The 19,300-nt window shown below is 42.4% G+C and overlaps 1 protein-coding gene across 3 annotated transcripts in view; it reads right to left on the bottom strand.

The window, feature by feature from the left end:
• Positions 1-1,108: 1,108 nt before the first annotated feature.
• LOC100541464 (synaptotagmin-like protein 2) overlaps positions 1,109-19,300 on the bottom strand; it is a 32,698-nt gene continuing 14,506 nt past the window's right edge. For all 3 annotated transcript variants that reach the window (XM_010715385.4, XM_010715384.4, XM_003208449.5), the window contains exons 4-17: positions 17,579-17,663; positions 15,977-16,070; positions 15,708-15,801; positions 13,965-15,083; positions 12,544-12,642; positions 10,497-10,588; positions 9,930-10,031; positions 7,892-8,061; positions 6,941-7,043; positions 6,136-6,297; positions 5,222-5,300; positions 4,563-4,662; positions 3,981-4,186; positions 1,109-2,495 (exon numbers count right to left, since the gene is read on the bottom strand). In XM_010715385.4, the coding sequence (XP_010713687.1) occupies positions 2,350-2,495; positions 3,981-4,186; positions 4,563-4,662; positions 5,222-5,300; positions 6,136-6,297; positions 6,941-7,043; positions 7,892-8,061; positions 9,930-10,031; positions 10,497-10,588; positions 12,544-12,642; positions 13,965-15,083; positions 15,708-15,801; positions 15,977-16,070; positions 17,579-17,663 (2,651 nt within the window). In that variant the 3' untranslated portion in view covers positions 1,109-2,349. The remainder of the gene's footprint in view (positions 2,496-3,980; positions 4,187-4,562; positions 4,663-5,221; positions 5,301-6,135; positions 6,298-6,940; positions 7,044-7,891; positions 8,062-9,929; positions 10,032-10,496; positions 10,589-12,543; positions 12,643-13,964; positions 15,084-15,707; positions 15,802-15,976; positions 16,071-17,578; positions 17,664-19,300) is intronic.

The raw sequence follows: 19,300 nt of genomic DNA, 5'->3' as shown, positions 1-19,300 counted from the left end.
GGGCTTAATTTAAATAAACAAGCTACTGAAAGATTAACAAAAATCCTCAAAGAAGTCTGAATACAGAAACAGCCTGCTCACAAAATCCTGGGCCAAGTCCATAGCAGCCACCACTCCGGCACGAAGCTGGGCCACTGACACCCTTTATCCACTTTATTGGCACCACTGGTGAAAAAGACATTAATTTTCTGAAAGACCAAACACACACTTCCAGCTCTAGTTGTGTAACAGCAGTGCTCGTCCCAACTGCTGTACACGAGGAGGAGCAGGAGGGATGACTCTGTGCTCACAATGGAAAGCAGTCAGACAAACCCTCCGGAGGAAGAGCTGGGCCTGCCTGGGCTGAGGTTCCTGCAGCACCATCCACACCTGCAGGTACAGCAGAAATCCCCGAGAGGAACACTGTGGGATAAGGAAACATTTGGGGTGAGAGCAGCAGTCCTGCAGGTAACTCATTGCAACCAGCCAGCAACAAGGAGGCCTCTTTGGGGAAGTTCTCTTATACGTATGCATAAATATTTACAGGTTGCTATTTTATCCCGTGGAGGTACTAAAGGAGCAAACCTTGGAGAACAAGTGACGCCAGGCTAGAACCCATATAAAGTCTCTTTGGGTTGACATGCTATATAGATCAAGTCCTTCATTAGGTTAGTCAATAATTAATTCTGTTGCCCTATGGACTTTCTCTTAGTGCTTTCATACCATAACCAGTACATTTTCAAGTATTATCTTTCTCCAATTGCAAAAACATAATCTTTGTTGTTTGCCGTGACAGCTGTTGATTATCTCCCAGGTGTCCTCATTTCATGAAAAACTCTTGTTATTTTAACCATAAAAGTTTTCTTTCATTTATTTAGAACCATTTTTGCTCAGCTGGATACTATTGCTATTTGAGTTAAAAAATAAAATCGACACATAAAAGAATATCAAAATATTCACAGAACCAAAATCTAAGGTGGGACAACTACAAAAATATATATATTTCTCCACAACATTTCACTTACCCTTGGGCAAAAAAGGTTCATTCTGGCATGATAAAATGTAACACCTCTTTTGCTTGTGATGTCATTATTCAGACAATGCTAAAGACAGGCGCAAGGAGACCAGCTGATGACTAAAGAAAAACATTCTATTTAATCACAATATGTACATCCGAAGTACAAATCACGGAGCTACATTTCAAAATGCATTCATAACATCACTCTACCACTGTTAACGTGTGCCAGACACAAAACTCTTGCAATTACTGACAAGAAGGTTGCTCCAGCTCTGGACAACTATCTGACAGGCATCAGGTGAGAGGCAGACAAGAAGGGGAGCAGGACACATGGAGGCAGGTGGTCAGCCTAGGCCTCAGCTCTGCAGCTTCCCTTGGCATTCGTTCACTCCCTGCTTACCTCTCCCAGGATCTCCTGTGTTCCACTGCAGTTCTGACCATGTTTCCTGACCCATTATGCCAGGCTAACACGAGACTGTTCCCTAGATCATTATTTTATATTGAAATGTTTTGCACATAAGGCATTTCAAAGATGCTATTAGGTCCATTAGCAGTGTAATGTTATTTTACAGTTAGGCAAGCACTCCAATTTATATTGCACTGAAACTGTGTTTTAATAGAGTAACTTGCCTGAGGTCACTGAGGAAGCCTGTGGGAAAGCTAGGAAAGCAGCTCTTGATTGCAAAATCCTACTAGCTGCAGGACCATCTCTTTTCTCTTGTATTAAAGCAGAAAGGATTTAACATATTGAATTCCTGGTTGTTATCCTCCTTGGATTGCTTCATTTTCTGCTTCAAACAGTCCTCTCTTTCTTTAGATTTACCCTGGATCTCAATTTCTTTCATGGTACAGATGTGTTGCCATCAGTGACAAATGCAAAGCTCTCATTCTCAGACTGTGCTGCCTGGTGACTTGGAACAATTCTACATAAAGTACAAAGTGTACCACTTGCAGGTAAATATGAGTAATACCATAGCAAAGCTTCAGTACAACTACATCTCTGCATGGATTAAGAAAAAAACACAACAGTACAAGAAACAATAAAAAAATAAATAAATATCTGGATTTCCTCTTTCCTGCTGATGTTGCCAGTGCTTAATGGATTCAAATACATCCATTAAATAAAAAGGTAACATTTCTTCTTTTTCAAAATCAAGTATAGCATCAGTTTGGCACTTTCCAGGTCCTCCGTCAGGGAACAAATAGTTAACATTTAACATCTCCAAAGTGCTGCCCATGAACTGCCTTACTAACCATACGATTGCCAGCCCCATGGTCTCTATGGTCCCTGGGGTAGGAACTTTCCTATATCTAACAAACACGTTCAGCCTTGCTCTAGAACACATAGTAGGTTATTTCAGTTTTTTCCTCCCTGCCAACGAGCGTAGTGGCAGCAACCCCTCAATCCATTCATTGGTAGCTGACATCATCTCCTGCCAAAAGGCCACCTCCTCTTGTGTTGAGTCCATCCAGTCCACAGGGATGCCATAGCTCAAACCTGAAGAAAAACGAGGAGATGGTAATGTTGGGAGCTGCATAAGGAACTTCCACTCCATACAAAAAAAAAGTACTAAGGTATAACTGCTGCAGGTAGGGTCTTGACCTAAAAGGTCCTGAGTTCCTGTCAGGAAGTTGCACTGTAATCACTTCCTGTTCTTCTGCTAATGATCTCCATTTTACACCAGAATTCAGTGTAAAAGCCACAAAACACAAGAATCCTAAAAATAACCTAGCAAGGAAAACAAGGTTGGGCTCAAGTCCAAAAAAAACTGCAATTTTTTGATGTGGCAAAGAAGGTCTACAAGGTTTGGCATTCCCCCTCATTTGTTGTGAATAGGGACAGGTATTTTGCTCTACACTTCATTTGTACGGGAATCAAAGATATGATAGTGTAAAAGTGCGTATATTAATTCCAAACTGATTTTCCAACCAAATTCCCATGTGCCGACTACTTGTAAATTAGATAAAAGTCTAAATTTGGATCACAACTAATCCTGGGCTTGGTGTTTTTATGTGAACTTCCCACTGGTTAGTTCACATCTCTCTTGGTGACGTTAGAGATTGAAAACAGAGATCACACAGTCAAATCCAATAAATGTGTACCTGCATCCAATAAATGAGTACCTGCAAGGCAGATCTTCAAGCTACAATAAGGCTCTTCCTGACACCCTCAAGGAACAAGTTACCTTTTATTACATCCCCCACCCTGAAATCTTCTGCTTGTCTTTCATCTTTCAGAGACCCCTATTGCTTAACAATAAGTATAGCTAGCTTACAAATCCTTACATCTCCTACTACCAATACAAAGATGAACATTCTATCTGTCAAAGCTAGGCATGAGGTACACTGAAAGTTAGGATAGGATGTTTAGCAAATGGCACCTTTGCTGCACTCTCTGAGCACTTAATAATCTAAACTAATAGAAGTAATTTAAAAAATAATTACACCTTAATTTACACCTGAACAACTCAATTTCCAAACTGTTGATGTTGTCTCAGTAATGACTGAGATAGAACAACCACTGCAACAAGCTCTGTTTTCCAAATGTTAGTTATTCCTGCTACTGAAGTATTTCAATGAAGGAGATGAGGACAGAGTCACCAGGTGGTGCTGTCCCACATGGCATTCAAGTTCTTTGTCTTCAGCTCTGAGCACTCTGCACTGAGGAACAGCAAAATAATGTTGATTTGCAATGCTGTTTGTTTTCCTGCAACAGCAGGAAAATTCTCTGCTGGACCCACACTGATTCTTGAGTTTTGCCAGACCTGCGAGTTGACATGGCAGAAAATGTGGGAACAGAGGGTTACTATCACAGTACCAGGGCTCCTTCCATCTCAGACACAGTGCAATTATGAAGCCCCTTAACAGCTATTCTCCATATCTGGTTTCTCCCTAACAGCAAAATGCTCAACAACTTTCCATTATACCACTTGGCTCAGCAGCAGTATAATGGTATTCATTTAATGTAAAGGAAATCACTCACCTGTCCCAAGGCCCAGCCTGATTCCTCCAAGGAAATGGTTGGTTAGTTTTTCATGATCCCACACAGTCAGTTCAACGCAAGCATCCTTCAAATCCTCTGTATGAAAGCCATCATACACAATAGTGTGATTGAAAACAGGGTTTGTGTCTCTTTTTACAACTCGGGTCTTTTGGTAGCTCTTCTTACTCGTGTCTGGAAGCACATAGCTTTGAGAGGAAAAAAAATACAGCAAGTAGTGTAAAATATCACATGGGGTTTCATTAGCTTCTACAAACTTTCTGGGCCTAAACAGGCCTCAGATCTGAAGTAAGGAGTAATTGGGTCTCAACATAAGAAATCTCTGTACATTTAATGGGGAATGCTTATAATCCTTTGAGTAAACTTTCTTTTCCCAAGAAAATCAATTTTGTAAGCAAAGATTCTTAGAAAGGAAGGATGCTTAACAGATCCTGCTTTAGGAAAAGGGTTTCTTTTTTCTTCTTTTTTTTTTTTTTCTTTCCCAAAGTGACATTTTACACTAAAAAATGGGTTCTAATTCCATCATTTGGATGCCCAAGAGGATATTTCAAAATAGGCACTTACCACTTCACAAAGGAGTCAACTCCAGAAGGACGCAACTGCAGAAGGTCCTTGACATCTTTGACCCAAATGTGAACTTCGCCAGAGGGAGGATTCTTGGGACCTGCCATTTAGTACAACAGAAAGCTCTCATGACAGTCCCAGCAATAGCTAGCAAGACAATGAGCTTTCTCTCCAGGGACCCGAGGGAGCGGTGTTATGACCTCTCTGCATACCACTCCCCTGGAGCTGTGCTCTGTTGGGCACCACAGTACCATGATCACGGTTGCAGGGGGCTCCTGACACAACCTGCCAGTGATGCACTGATGCAGGAAAGGAGAAGGAACTACTTGGGGAAACCCAACCTTCTGCCTGTCCCACAAATAAGAGGAGCTTTGTGCTGCTGCTAGAGCATCACAACACCCCATAGTGCCCATAACAGCTGGCGAGTTTAAGCTTGTTGAGCCCTTCCTCTCTGTACAGTTTCCCAGTAAATCCAATATGTGAAAAACAGATGTAATCTGCAGATGGTGCTGTCAAGCACTGTGGTTGTCCCTTTGTGCTGATCTCTACGATCTTGCTCTAATGAGATTACTCTTTAACCAGCCCACAAAACGATGAAGCATTACAAGCTACACACCAATATACAGGCAATACTTCTTAATTTATGAAATACATCTTACCTAGGCTTCCTGGAGGGACATACTTAATAGACAAATTCATCACTCCTCGATGATCCACACCATTAACAGCAGAAAGACTCTGAAACAGAAAGAGTTATGAGTAAACAAGGGCTTGTGTTAACACAGCATGGCAAACAGCTTTTGATTCAAATACAGAGGGACAAATAGACAAGCTCTTCTTCTTATAGCTGGGACAGTCTATTCTCAGGGCTACTTTGTGACTTTGTTCTCAAACTCAGTCCCTTGGAACATAATGCTTCAGGATTCAGAGCATGGTTGCCCTTCCAGAAATGTCCAGTTGGACAAAATCACCTTTTTTCTGAAAGCCTTTATTTTATGAAAAGGGATCCTAGGTCAGACCTCTGAACACAGGAGCAGGCAAGAAGCTGTACCGGTTTTACAGAAAGTGGCACCTGAGTATTTACTGTCAAGGCATACCTAACTGCATCACCTGGTACTCTGGTGTCTGTTTTTAAGGGATGGTCTTTTACGTGAGAAGAGAGAGAGGCAGCCATGTCAGAGTTTCTGCTGATTAGTGTCAGATCACATTTATGAAAGTGTCACCAAGTAAGACCCAAGAAGGCCTGTGTTCAGAGCACTGAATACTGTGCTAACAAGTCTAGGGTTTGTGGGTGTTTCCAGTGCTTCCCTAGGCACAATCTGGGCTTCTACACACCAGCCAAAGATCTCCGAGGAGTCTTCCCTTCCCTCTGGCTAGAGCATACAAGTCCCAGCTGAGGGACCACTGGCTTCCAGCCAAATGCCCACTTACACCAAAGACATGGCAGATGGGGCTCAGCAGGAAAAGCCTTGAGTTAACAGTGCACGGCTCAAGCAGCCAAGAAGGATTTCTGCCACTCCTAAAGGCTTTGGGGTTGGGCTGGGAAACAGAATTGCAGCTGAGCTGCACTTACCCGGGGCTTCAGTGGATACCAGTTGAGTTTTCGGTTGCTCCAGTCCCAGCTGGCCAAGTCTAATTCTATCTCTCCCAAGAAACTATTACGTCCCAATGGGTCATTGTGCCAAACAGAGAGATTCAATTTTTGGATCAGCAATACCATTTTCTCTATTTTATACTAGAGGAAGAAAGAGAAATTAGGTTGCTCTTTTTTTTTTTCTCCAGTTTTTCTCACAACTGGAAATATACTACTCAAAAACTTGAATTAGCTCTAAGACACTTAAACCTACTCCACACATGCTCTAAAGAACTGGCCCTATTCTGAACATCTCTTTTTGTGCTGTAGCCTGACAGTCAGCTTCCATGAGCCTGACAATGCTTTTCTGCTGAGCACAGGGAAATTCAGTGCTTCATTCTTCATCAAGAAACAACGTTTTTTCAAGAATTATTAACACAGGCTTGGGCATTGTTAAATAATCCTCCATGCTTTGATAAGTAAGATCACAGGATAAGGACATTTTCTAATAGTGCCATGTCTTGTAACTACCAGCCAGAGAAGGGAAGAATACCTCCTTGTTCTGACAGCAGCACAGGCTCACAGGTATCTTCTTCAAAGGTCACTGTATAGTTTTGTCATAGAAATCTTGGGTGCCACCCAAGTGAGTACAGAAAAACTTTCAACATCTCTGCCCTCATGAAACGAAGGGAAGAGCAGCGCAGCAGGAGACAGGAGAAGGAGCCCAGTAGATAGGCTTCTCCCAGACCTGAGCAGGGATAGGTGCCTGCTACAACAGGCTTTCAGAGCATGTATGTGTCCTTACCCTTAGCACTTCATTGTAAACAGGATTCACAGTCCTTTTCTTCACTGAGGTTTTCCTCTTACCCATTCTAGCTTTGTCTGGGAGCAGGTAAGTTTTAACATACCTGGAAAACAAAACCAAAAACAACAGCTGAATGCTATTCAGTATTGCCAAGCAAGCAAGACTTCTGGATGGTGACATGGAATTTATGGAAACAAGTTGACTCTTTAAGGGCAGAACTAATTGAGAAACCTGCTGGGATATTAACTTGTCTTGCATGTGAAGTTATAAATCTCACTAGGGATGGATGGATGCCACCAACCTTCAGAACAGAACAAGCAGTTCTCTAAGCAGTGTGGAAAGCCAGCAAGGACATATATCAATTTTCTGACGTACCCGTAACTACAGCAAATCTGTGCATTGAAAATCTGGGTGTAATTAGAAGAGGTGGAATGTCTCAAGAAGCCTGATTATAAATCTCTCCTTTTCAAAGTTTATATTCAAGTTATTTTTATCATCTTTTAAAACAGAGATCACTAGCCTCCATACAATTACCATTGTGTCTCATAATGGTGCTTCTTTTCAGACTTTCTTTCCACATAAACATGTGTCTACATCAGCAGAGTTATTATTAAAGTATATTCACCATGGGGAGACCAAGTTTCACATGGTTACATAGAGAATATATTTCAGTGATAAAAGGAAGTGTTCCTGTAGTGAGCAAGATTTTCTCAATCTTATTCAGATATATGTCTGTGGCAACATATTTGCTGATGTCAGTGGCTCTAAAACCAACAAGAAGGTTAGTGGTTACTGCTAGAAAACACCCAGCAGTAAATATGCACCAGAAGTTTAGAGGTAGGAAGAAAAGATGGTATTTTACAAGAAAATTCATAAGAAAAAAAAGAAAGCTCTTCAGAACACAAAATTCAGCAGAGAAGTCATGAGGAATCAAAGTGAAATATCACTCACGGGTCAGTTCTGTCTTTCTTCTCATCCACAACAGCCAGGTCCTTGCACTGGGACACATGAACCTGGAATTCACGGTTCTTCTCATCATAGTCTAGTGCAAATTCCACAGTACCCTGGGCATCCACACTCCCAAAATCGCCGCTGTACACACTGAGCACACTGCCACTCACCTGCCAGGTGGAAGAAAAAGATCACACCACTGAAATAAGCACTTTACTGATCTGTTTTCTGGACCAAGATGTGCATTCTGGAGAAATAATCTGCTCTCTCTGTCCTCAAGTATTACTGCATCCTTGATACAGAAATGGTGAACATCTGCAGCTGTGCTTGCACAAGCAAGGGTTTGAGGACCCGAATAAAAGTCTCACAAGGATGCGATACCCTATAACAGGACTAAGAAGCACTGATTTCCCAAGTGCCCAAAGCTTTGGGAAACAGTTAAATATCACTAGTAAGAGCACGCGAGTCTTATCCCTTTCCTGGTGCTACCTGTACTAAGGGCTGCTATTCTGAACCAGTCTCATCACTAAAAATATATTGAGAGAACTTTAACTATCTTCACATACACTTATTATTTATGGTAGAGATAGTCACCCTATTGTCGTTCAGTTTTAAAAACAGGCTACTAAGAACAATATCAGACTGGAAATATAGAAAAAAAAATGACCATTACTGTCTTGTTGCTTGCTCACAAAGTGCAGAGATTTGTACAGAACAGAAACAAATATACCCTGTCCTGAAGAGCCGCTGTCCCACCAGAGACAGCTTATGGGAATACACCTGTCACAAATGCAGAGGAAAATGAGTTTTCTTCAGGTATGAACCAGGAACTAGGCACTCAAGAGCCACTTGCTTTCCCAGAACAAACTGGATTAGCCCAAAGGCCTTGAGCTTCTCTTTCCAAGGCTTTAAATCTTTCTCTAATAGAAAGTCAAGAAAAGGAAATACAATACAGCTCCAAAAACATGAGAATTTTCTATTGCACCAATCACTTACAATTATAGATGGGATACCATAAAAGCTAATGCAGTTTACAAAGCAAATAATTAAACTTCTTGGGACTCTTCTGTGGTACAATCATGAATTTTTATCAAAAAACTTTCCTACTAATTAACCCAATTCTTTTCTGTCCCACCCCATTCCTTTTCTTTCTGAATTAAATGCTACGATAACCTATAAGAATCTGCTAAATATCTTCTCTCAATCTGAGGAGATACATTTCTCATGTCATCAGAGTTCAAGCGTCATATTCAACCCAACAGAGAATTCTAAATGAGATTTTCAAAAACATTTATGTCACTTAGACAAAAAAGCTCATTTATAGCTCCCAGATTCTACAGAGTAGAAGGACTGATGTACCCCCAAGCTAAAGCTTTTTAAATAACATATTTACCTACGTTCCTGACCTCTTCCTACAAGCTTTTCTTCACATATATTCTTTAAGTCTCACATACACACTTTGGAGCTACCTATAATGGTAATACAGCAAATTAAAGCACTTTTAAACAGCCCCCCACAAAACACTGTCTCTAAGGAATCCTTTTAAATTGCCTAAAAAATGCACTCAGCTTTCGTCAGCTTTCCTTAGAAGGTGAACTTCTAAATCATCCTGTTGCTATCAAATTCTGAGGTTCCTTTAATTTGTTGATTAAGTGAAGGAGAAGCTTGCAGAGGGCACCAGTCTGCAGCCCCAGCCTTCTCAGAGCCACTCAATAGCTGTGTGTAATTCCCCTACCTAAAGAAAGGCCACTCCTCTCTTCCAGGCTGCAGCACACTTTGCTCCTCACTTTGGAGAAGAGGCTGCCTCTTACTCTGAATTTGTCTAACAAGGACCTAACGAGGATTTCTAATTTGAGATAGAACCTGAAGACACTTCTTTAATGCAGGTAATTAGCCATCACTGCTCTTTTAAATCAAGTACCATGCAGAAAGCAATGTGATACTCCAGAGGCCACGTCATCCACATCAGCCTAAATGCAGCGTCACTGCATCCAACTGAGAAATGCTTTCTAGCAAAACATACACATTAAATACCTACCGAGGAGACAGATGCCATGTCAGAGGAGTGGCTGCCAACGCTAGGAGTCTTTTTGTGCTTGCTAAACTGGAAGCTGATTTCCGAAGCTGTGTCTGATTCTGTCTGCTCAGAAAATAAAAAGCATCTTTATGCTCTGCCGTACAAGCACTTCCCAACACTACAGAGGAAAACCAATACATCAGCAGAGTCCCATGAAGCAGCAAGCAGGTTAGGAGAGCGGAGGGGAGTGCAGGGAATCTCCCCAGAGGCACTGCCTCTGACCGGCAGCAAACGTCATCATTAACTGCCTCCAAACCACCTGGACTCTTGGGAAGGGCACGTAACATTGTGATTTGAGGCAGAGGGAAAAACCAAAACTCCTACAGGACCAAAAGGTTGATGTGGATTACTAGGGACTTTTTTTCTTACAGCTTTTATAATTTTTATCATTTTTTTTTTTTATGACCTAAGCAAAGCAATCTCTAGAGCAAGTACTGCCAGTGTCCCAGAAAAAGATTCTCATGCACCCAACTGCTATTTAAGGGATGCTGGGGAAATTATTTCAGCCATTTCTGGTATCTATCCTACCTCAGACAACAGGAGAGGAGAGGATCTGCTCAGTTCTTTGACTCTTTCAGGTTCAAGAAATTGATGAGGTATCAAAAGAGGTTTACTGTACGCTGTAAGTACAAACAGAAAAGAGGCATCAAGATAAATTGTCAGAGTCAGGAAGATGTAAGAAAGTCACTTGTTTGTTTGTTTGTTTAAAGGCACAAGGAGGAAGGAAAAGCTTGTGGGAGGCACTTGCTCCAGCTCTGTCACCAGTCACTGAAGGTGAGCCCTCCCCAGGACACAGACTGCTGGCTAGCTAGTGCTGTAAAAGCTACTCAGTGTGTTTTCACTCCTCAGTAGGAGTGTCCAAACTCCCTCTAGTGGTTAATTCAATTTATCCACTGCCCGAAGCACGTATAACTTCTTTGCTCTGCACCCTCTAGCTGTGTAGATTTAATTTAAAACAAAAGCACGCAGATCCGCCCCCCGTCAAAGAAACCAAACACACTCTTGTTTCCATCTCATAGCATGTGTAAACAATATTTCCCCGTCCAAACGAGCTGTAAAATACTTAGACCTATAACTTCACTTTTGCAATCACCTCTCAAACATACTGCTAGATGGACAAAGAGGTGGAAATAGTCTGTTATATAAAAGAAAAAAGAAAGCTTCAAAACGGTATCAACTTCCACAACAACTTAAAAAAGATGGCTACTGAATTGCTTAAATGTTTAAATAAGGCCTCTCTGCTCTTTATTTATCTTTTCTCAGTAACTTCCTCAATGACTAATCTCATTCCAAAACGACTGGCTTGTTTTCAGATGACATATGCACATATACACCGTTGCTGAGGTTAGCCATGATGATACACTACTCAATGTTCAGAATGCCAAAAGGCTGTTTGATATCTCCAACAGTCTAAAGTGTAAAGTGTTAAATAGCCTTTTCTGCAGGCTATTTGTTATACTGTAAACAAGTGCAACTCGGTAGAAGGTTTCCTAGGATGAGGTTTGTGGCTCTAAATAAGCTGCAATGGGGAAAGGCTAAGATCTTTGTCATCTGCATGAAGACTACATCACTGAATGGCAGTGCATGTGGGACTTGAAGCTTTGAGCCATCGTGTTTTCTGACTTGCATCGCTGCACCATATGACAGGGCATAATTTGCACAAAGCTCCAGGACGATGTGGTTCAGCTGCACACAGGTCAATGCAGCATGCCCCATGCACCGGCTGCCTGTGACAGCCCAATAACCTCCATCCCATAAACAGGGACTTAAACTGGCCTTACTGTTTCCTCTAAGCTGCTTTACCCTACCCTGGACACTGCCTCCCCAACCTCCCCAACTCAGTCCCAGCATACTTGGCCATACCCGTTTGCTTTTAGGCATGCTTATAGCTGTCTTCTTGAGTTTGCCAGCTTTCCTCTTCTGGGAACATGTACTGGTTTTCCTGGCCACAGAGGCTGCTGCTGCCTTCCTTCAGGCCCTCTCCCTTGACTGATGCTTTCTTGGACAACTTGGTGGCACAGACAGGTTTCTTGGCCATGGGCTTCTTCAGCTTTTGCTGCTGCTTTCTTGGTTGCCTTCTCCTCAGTTTCTCTTGGTTTCCCCAAGAGGAACTGCCAACATAACGTGTGTCCCAGCTGGTAGCTGAGGAGATCAGGCTAGCAACCTGGGGCTGCTCTGGGAAAGGCCCAAATAGGCCCAAGCAAGCGTGTGACAGCAGCCTGTGGCACAGCTCGCATGCTGGATGCAAGGTCTGCCACGTCTGATTGATCCACTGAGGAGGCTGCCATAAAGGTCCCATGGTACTCAGTGGTGGAAGAGGAGATGAGATTCTTGCCAACCGTTTGAAGCCTGTTTGCATTTTGCTGTGCACAGAGTGACATATCATCAATCTAGCTGTAATTTCCTGGCCTTGAATTTAATTTTAGGTACTATAAGCTCTCTAATTTGATGATGAAACAATATGTCATTTTCCTTGCTTAGTATAGCACAGAAGCACCAAGGATGCAAAATTCATACATAATATATTGCTTTCAAGAAACTTAAACTAAATTGCAGAAAGAAAAGCATTACTCACTCTCTGTGGTTGTGTAAATGTTCACCATGCTTTTTGCAAGATTAATGCTGTTTGCTTGGGCCAAGGCTTGAGCAGCAGGAGAATGATCTCCATCTTCCTCTGGAATATATGAAAAGTCAAGTTGACATGGTGAGTAAACAAACAGAAATGGGCAGGATGTCAGCAAGCATGAATGTCTCTCTCCCAGCTACTCCTTCTGCTTAGAGCACGCTGCACTTGTACAGCTACACAAAGTTACTTTCAAATCATTGGCTGCAACATCTCTCCCTGAGAAAAGGCCTTTGCACTATGATGAGAAATGTAAACACTGGAGTAACCCAGTCCCCAAAAGAGATCGACACTTACAAAGAACTTCCAGTGGAATACAGCCATCTGCTAAAATCAATCTGTAACAACTGTAATAATAATGGAAAAAATACCCTGAGCAATACAAGAATGACTGGTATATAAAAGAAATGCTCACGTTTACCTGAAATGCAACTCAAGATTTTAATGGAAATGTTACAAAAGGTAGGAAATAAGCCAAGAAATGACTCAGTCAAAATCAAATCAGCTAAGTTTATGGAAAATCCTCTCAAATGGGTCTCAATCAGGTACAAGAGGATCAAAGATGCAGAAAAAGGAGACAGGGAACTCTCTTCCTAGGTCTTTGCTTTGCAGGGAATGGAGCTGTAGGCAATCAGAGCTCACATTTAAAACAAAATGCAATTAACATGAACTTTTGCCAATATTATCAGTCCTAATGAGCGCCTGTCAAACCCAGAGGAAGAGGCTGATAAAGTGGAGGTACTACTGACTCTACTGTGATGGAAAATGTGGTATCAGAACCCACCAAGTTCAGACTCCTTGTCCAGTGCACTCTGTTTGCAGCTTACTGGTGGATTCCCAAAAGGCCCAAAGTGTCATTCAAATCCTGATTGCCAGTAGCCATATCGAAGTAGGGCAAAGGTACTTATTAAACACTTTGCTTCACGTTTTATTTCTGCTACTTGCATCAGACCTATCTTTACCAGCACAAGGAATTCTGGCAGATCTACATTTGAAAAAAGTGTAGTGCTCTCAGTTAGTTCTAGTTCTTCTCAGTTAGTTAAGTTCCTGCAACCTGTTGTAGTCAGGGCTAAAGAAATGGAGATCTGTCCCTAGCTGAGGTGCTTGAAGGCAAAGCATGAGAATAGGCAGCGGTGAGAAAGGCAAAGGGACATAACATTGCCCAATTTTACATCTCACTGCACTACAAAGAACAGTTGTTTCCATAGCTGCTTGTTAAACACATTCCACACATGCTAACCCTGTACCAATTTTTATACAGTATAGATGTAGAAGCAAAGAAAACATGCAAAATTGTAAGTATTAGGGAAGAAAACAGGCTTAGAGGTGACACTCAATGGGGTTTCCCAGGGTGCAGTTACAGCCCTCAGTACCTGAATGAACAGACAAGTCCATCTTCCGAACAACTTCTCCCCCTCCGGCCAGCACGCTGCCTGCTGGCTGTTCTGAAGACCGGCATGTTTTTTCCTCAGGTAGCTCTCCATTTATTTCCATGTTGTCATGAGCGCCCACATCAGATCTTTGTGCTTTCTCATCATTTTTGTCACCACCTGCAGGCGCAGGCTCAATCAGTGTCTGCACCCTGCTTGCCAAAGAGCTCGCTGTGTGCTTGCGCTCCTCTGCCACAATAAGCTTCTCCGTAGGCGTCTCTGGCTCAAACATGCTGCCAGATACTTCCTTGGGAGGAGACTCAATTTTGATGGAAGGCACTCGCACAGGCAATCTGGATTTCTTGGAGCTGCGCTGCGCTGCCTTCTCTTCCTCTGGCACTGATGGCTTCCCATTGCTTTCGCCCAGCGAATTATTTCTTGTAACCAGGCCTCCTTTGCTCTTGGCATATGTAGACCTCGGAGCAATGGAAATGGATCCCTTCCTCACCGGAGCTACATAGCTTGGTTCTTCCTCACTGGAAGATAAAGTTATTGTCCTTTTGTAAGGGGTTCTTGTTTTAGTGAAGGCCCCAGGTTTTTCTTCAGTGTTCTGGCCATGGTCTGACTGCACAGAGAGCGAGCGGCACAGCTTGAACTGCCTGCCATCTGCCTCCAGCGAGCCTGGGGACTCTGGCACGCTTCCCATCATCACAGAGTCTGCTCCCTTCTCCCAGAAGTTCTTCAAATTCTTGAAGTGCTCACGATCAAGGCCAATGTCCTCCTCTCTATTACTCATTGATGAGATTGTGTAGTTCACGCCTGGCTTCACTGCCTGGCTGCATTCCCCCTCTGTAGTCAGCAATCTGGGGCTTGTCAGTAACTCTCTCTTTTCAAGGTTGTTCTCTGCTGGCCCCAGGTGATTCACAAACTGCTCTGATCTGGAGAGACTTCTGCTTGGCTTCTTCTTAACAGGTATCTTGCTGGGAGCATAAGCTTCTTCGGGTGCATTTTTTGGTCCTGCCGTGGTGCCAGTGGCCCCATCAGCAGCTTCTCCAGTTGCACAGCTGGGCTGTGGCACAGCATCGTCTGAAAGCTTGGCAGGCGGTGGAGACACTCCATTACCTACAGCAATGACAAATGCTCAAAACCCATCTCATCACACAATATCCTTACTCCCTGGAAGGTCTGGGCTGAAGGTCCTCAAAGGGAAGCCAGGAGGAGTTTCTAGAAACCACCAATATGTTCCTAATTCTTCCCCATTTTGAGAGTCCAGCAAGTTCCCTTCCATGTGAAGGAAAAGCCTGAAAAACTCAGTCCTCCTTTCTGCACCAAGGAAGGGAAAAATTTCACTGAGCTCTAAATTGTTGCTGTGTTGGGGATTTGTTCACAGCTTCACAGTCTGCTTGACAGATTTCATACTGTCTATTTGCTACATACCAAAATACACTACACGTTCAAAGCAGGAGACTAAAGAAATGTAACTTGGATCTGTGCATTAAGGAACTGTTAGCCAAGCACTCAGTTAACCATACTGAGAGCCAGGAGGAGTTTTATTTACTGAGGATTTTTTTCTTGATTCTTTCTGCCTTGTGCATAATTCATACGAATTTTGGCAGCCCATTCTTACAGGCCAAGCTAAGAAAAGCTCTTTGTTATTCATTTGTATGCACAAAAAAAGCAACATGTTTCTTGGTGTTTGACTCTAAACAATGAAAATGTCAGTGGTTCACTGAACAAAAACTTTACCTTTACTAGACAAATGCAAGCTGTCTGTTGCAGCTGCAAACGGACTTGATCCAGTGTCACTCTCCGAGGAAGAAACATCATGTATACTGAATCTCTGAATGGAAAATAAACTCTGTCAATGTATATCCATTCACAAAACTGGAAAAAATGTCATTTATTTGAGCACAGATACTAGAGAGGACAGCCTGTGGAGCCCCTGGTCAGTAGATACAGACTTGTGAAGACCCAAGGAATAACAAAACTAAACACAGAAGATATGACGGTAGTACCTTGTGTGATGCAGACAGCATGGCGGAAAGTCTCGGCTTTGGTTTTGGCAAGATTTTATGCTCCTCTGCAGTATTAAGAGCAGGTGTGCTGGATCTATAGAGTAGAAAAACATCTGAGCAAGGAGATCAGTGGTAGGGATGTACTGGATAGGGCATCCACTGCACAAGCAGTCTGGCAGCCTTCAACATTGATTCAGTTCTGCTCAGCTGCTTTGTTACTTTTTTTCTACTGATTCTGCCCAATATAAGACTGCCCAGACTAGTGCCTTCATTCATTTTCTCCATTGGAAGGACTGGGGGACATATTAAATTGCCCCAGCTTGAAGTAAATATGAGTCTACCACTGCAGTCAGTATAGAACTTGATCAACAAAAACAATGGTGACACCTTCTAGGTGTCACCCAGAATTTATTCAGATTTTCCTTTCTGGGAGAAAACTATAGAGAAAAACACAGGATGCGATAGTGTCAAAACAGTCCAAAAGCCACACAAGAGGGAGATGCCCTTTCAGGCTTGGTCCAGGAAGGAACAGGCCATACCTATCCACATACCTCAGGTCAGGCCACAGGACACCTGGATTAAATGAGAACTCAGAAACTACAGGAATTATTAAGCCATCAACGATAATATAGTAGGGGATAAAAATCTTCATACTTGTATCATAAGTTAATTACTAAGTGCTTGGTACATAAATAAAATGAACATATATCATGGGCAGATTGCCTGACTAGTTCTACTGTCTTTGGGAGTTTCTAGTGACAGCTGCCCTCCAGATGGAGAAAAGCAGTCAGGTTGGGCCACCGGTGAGATTTCAGATGAGAATGCTTTGCATTTAGGGTTGAATGAGAAAAACAAAGCAACATTTACAGGACTCCCACAATAAATCATTAGGACCATTGCCATGCTAGTAAAGCATGTTGACTGTGTCCTTTATTAAACAACACCCATTGTTCAGCTGCGGGAGGTCTGGAAGTGTTTTCAAGGCTCATATTTAATAATTGCAGCAATTGCCACCTGTGAAGTATGATTCCTCATTCTGCTGACAGAAGAACGCAAATGAGATGGAAGCAACAATGAATAAAAAAGTGGATATTTTAATGGATTCTCCTTAGTTCACAAACATTGAGTGAGGTCACTCATTTGCTTGCTGAAGTTCTTCTATTGTGTATTTGTGCACAGTCAGCACAACATGAAATCTACCAAGCCATGACGGTGAGTGCTGCGCACTGAACGCAGTGGTTGGCACCAGCAGGAAATGAGCGGTTTCCTAAAATAGTTCATTTTGTTAGCATTGCTCCATGGGAAAAATTAAACAAATAAAAATCATAATTACTTTGAAAAACTACCCAGAATAACCTGACATTAGAGACAGCTTCCACTTTACTGACTCCTTATCAAATCATGCAGGAAAGACCTTTCTGGCATAAGCACATTAGCTCTTAGTAATTAGGGGAGGATTGATACTCTGACAATTCCTGGAAAAAGGGTTTTAAAAGCATTCTATATAGCCTATTACTAATATGGTCCTGGAAGCTCAGTTAAAGAACAGGATTTAATGGGTGGCATTCAATTTTTGTTAGAAACAAGAGCAGTGGCAGGTACCTCTCCTCTCCTGTGCCAGCAGCATGCGCGTGGAAGGGAGGATCTTTGCTTTCCAGACTTCTCCCGATGTGCTCGTTGACCTCATCTGTAATGTCAACAGAGACAATCAAGAAAGTACATAATTGAGCTTGCAACAGCATTGTGTTTTATCTGAAGACAGCAAAAGCTTGTTAAATGAGTTCCACAGCAGGAACCCTGGGGATTTAGCGGAGACTGCTCCTGCAGAGGGGGATGCTCCGTGGCAGCATCAATCACACTCCCCACAGGCCGTGGCACCCCCAGCCCCCACGGATCTGCATGCCCAAAGAGAGCTGCCCAAAGCCTGGCTCATGCCAGGAGCTGTTGCTTTGCTGGAAACCTTCACAAGACAAGGCCGTGGTTGTCAATAAAGTTAATCCGTTCCAGGATTTAAATTCAGCCATTTCCTGTTTTTACTCAAAGTCATCTGATCTTGGCAAACAAAGGAGGAGGCCAATAGAGTTAATGAGGAGATCCTTGTTATTTTTATTGGCACAAGGCTCAGCTATGTCTTCTGAGCTCTCAAAGACCCTGAAGAAAAAAAAACAAAAGAAGACAGTAACCTTTAAAGCAGCCTGCCAAGGTATAAAGTTGCATTAGCCATTTAACTGGCAAACAGGCTCTTGCTACTGCACAACCAACAGGATTAATCTCTCAAACAGCAAAGAAAAAGCAAACTTACTTTGGTCAAAAACAAACAAACAACAACAACAATAACAAAACCTACAAGGTCTGCACATATGTATTCACTCGCAACTAGATCTAATTTAAAGAATAAATGTATCTGTTACAAAAACACCTACATCTCTTTTGGTTATATTTCATCGTATAATAGAAGCAGAGGCTCAAGGGCTTGGGATGGAAGGGAGCTAAACCATCACCAAGTTCCAAGTCCCCTGCCCCAGGCTAGGTTGCCAACCAGTAGATCAAGAACTAGATTGGGTTGCCCAGTGCCCCATCCAACCTGGCCTTGAACACCTCCAGGTACAGGGCATCCACAACCTCTCTGGACAACCTGTTTCAGCACCTCATCATCTTCTCAGTGAAAAACTTCCCCCTAACATCTAATCTAAATCTTCCCTCCTTTAGCTTAAAATCATTCCCCCTTGTCCTATCACTATCTACCCATGTAAAAATAAATATTTCCCTCCTGTTTACAATCTCCCTTTAAATACTGGAAGGCCATAATGAGATGATCCCACAGTTTTCTCCAGGCAGAACAAGCCCAGTTTCTTCAGTTTGTCCATCACTGTCCAATCACATGCCAACAAAGTGCCCTTGGTAACTTCAGCATCAAACAGAAAAGAAGGCAAATTCCAACAGAACCTAGTAGTCATCTGACCAGTTAAACTTGTTTGTACATAAATGTGCATTTATAGAGCCACTTTTAACACGTTAGCCGCTTTACCCATTTCCTATCACTCTAAAACACAGACACTCAGACCTTGGGGAAGGGAGCAGTAATGGTTCTGTCAGGACTGATGTGCTTGGGCAGGGGATAATATGGCCTCTCCAACAGACAGTACTCAGTAACTCTCATCCACTGCACACAAGCTCAAGGACAATTTATCACCAAATTCATTCATCTGTGCAGTTCTGAAGACAGTAGATTGAATTCAGAGAGCATCTGTGTACTTTATAGATCTATACTGCTGCTGATTATTACCACCTTCTACTATAATCAATAGCAAAAGTGAAAGTCCT

Source organism: Meleagris gallopavo, chromosome 9 (assembly GCF_905368555.1).
Source record: "Meleagris gallopavo chromosome 9, MGAL_WU_HG_1.1, whole genome shotgun sequence".
In the NCBI taxonomy this organism is placed as follows: Eukaryota; Metazoa; Chordata; class Aves; order Galliformes; family Phasianidae; genus Meleagris; species Meleagris gallopavo.
The sequence above is the reverse complement of the archived record's forward strand: the minus strand, read 5'-3'. Positions and strand labels throughout refer to the sequence as shown.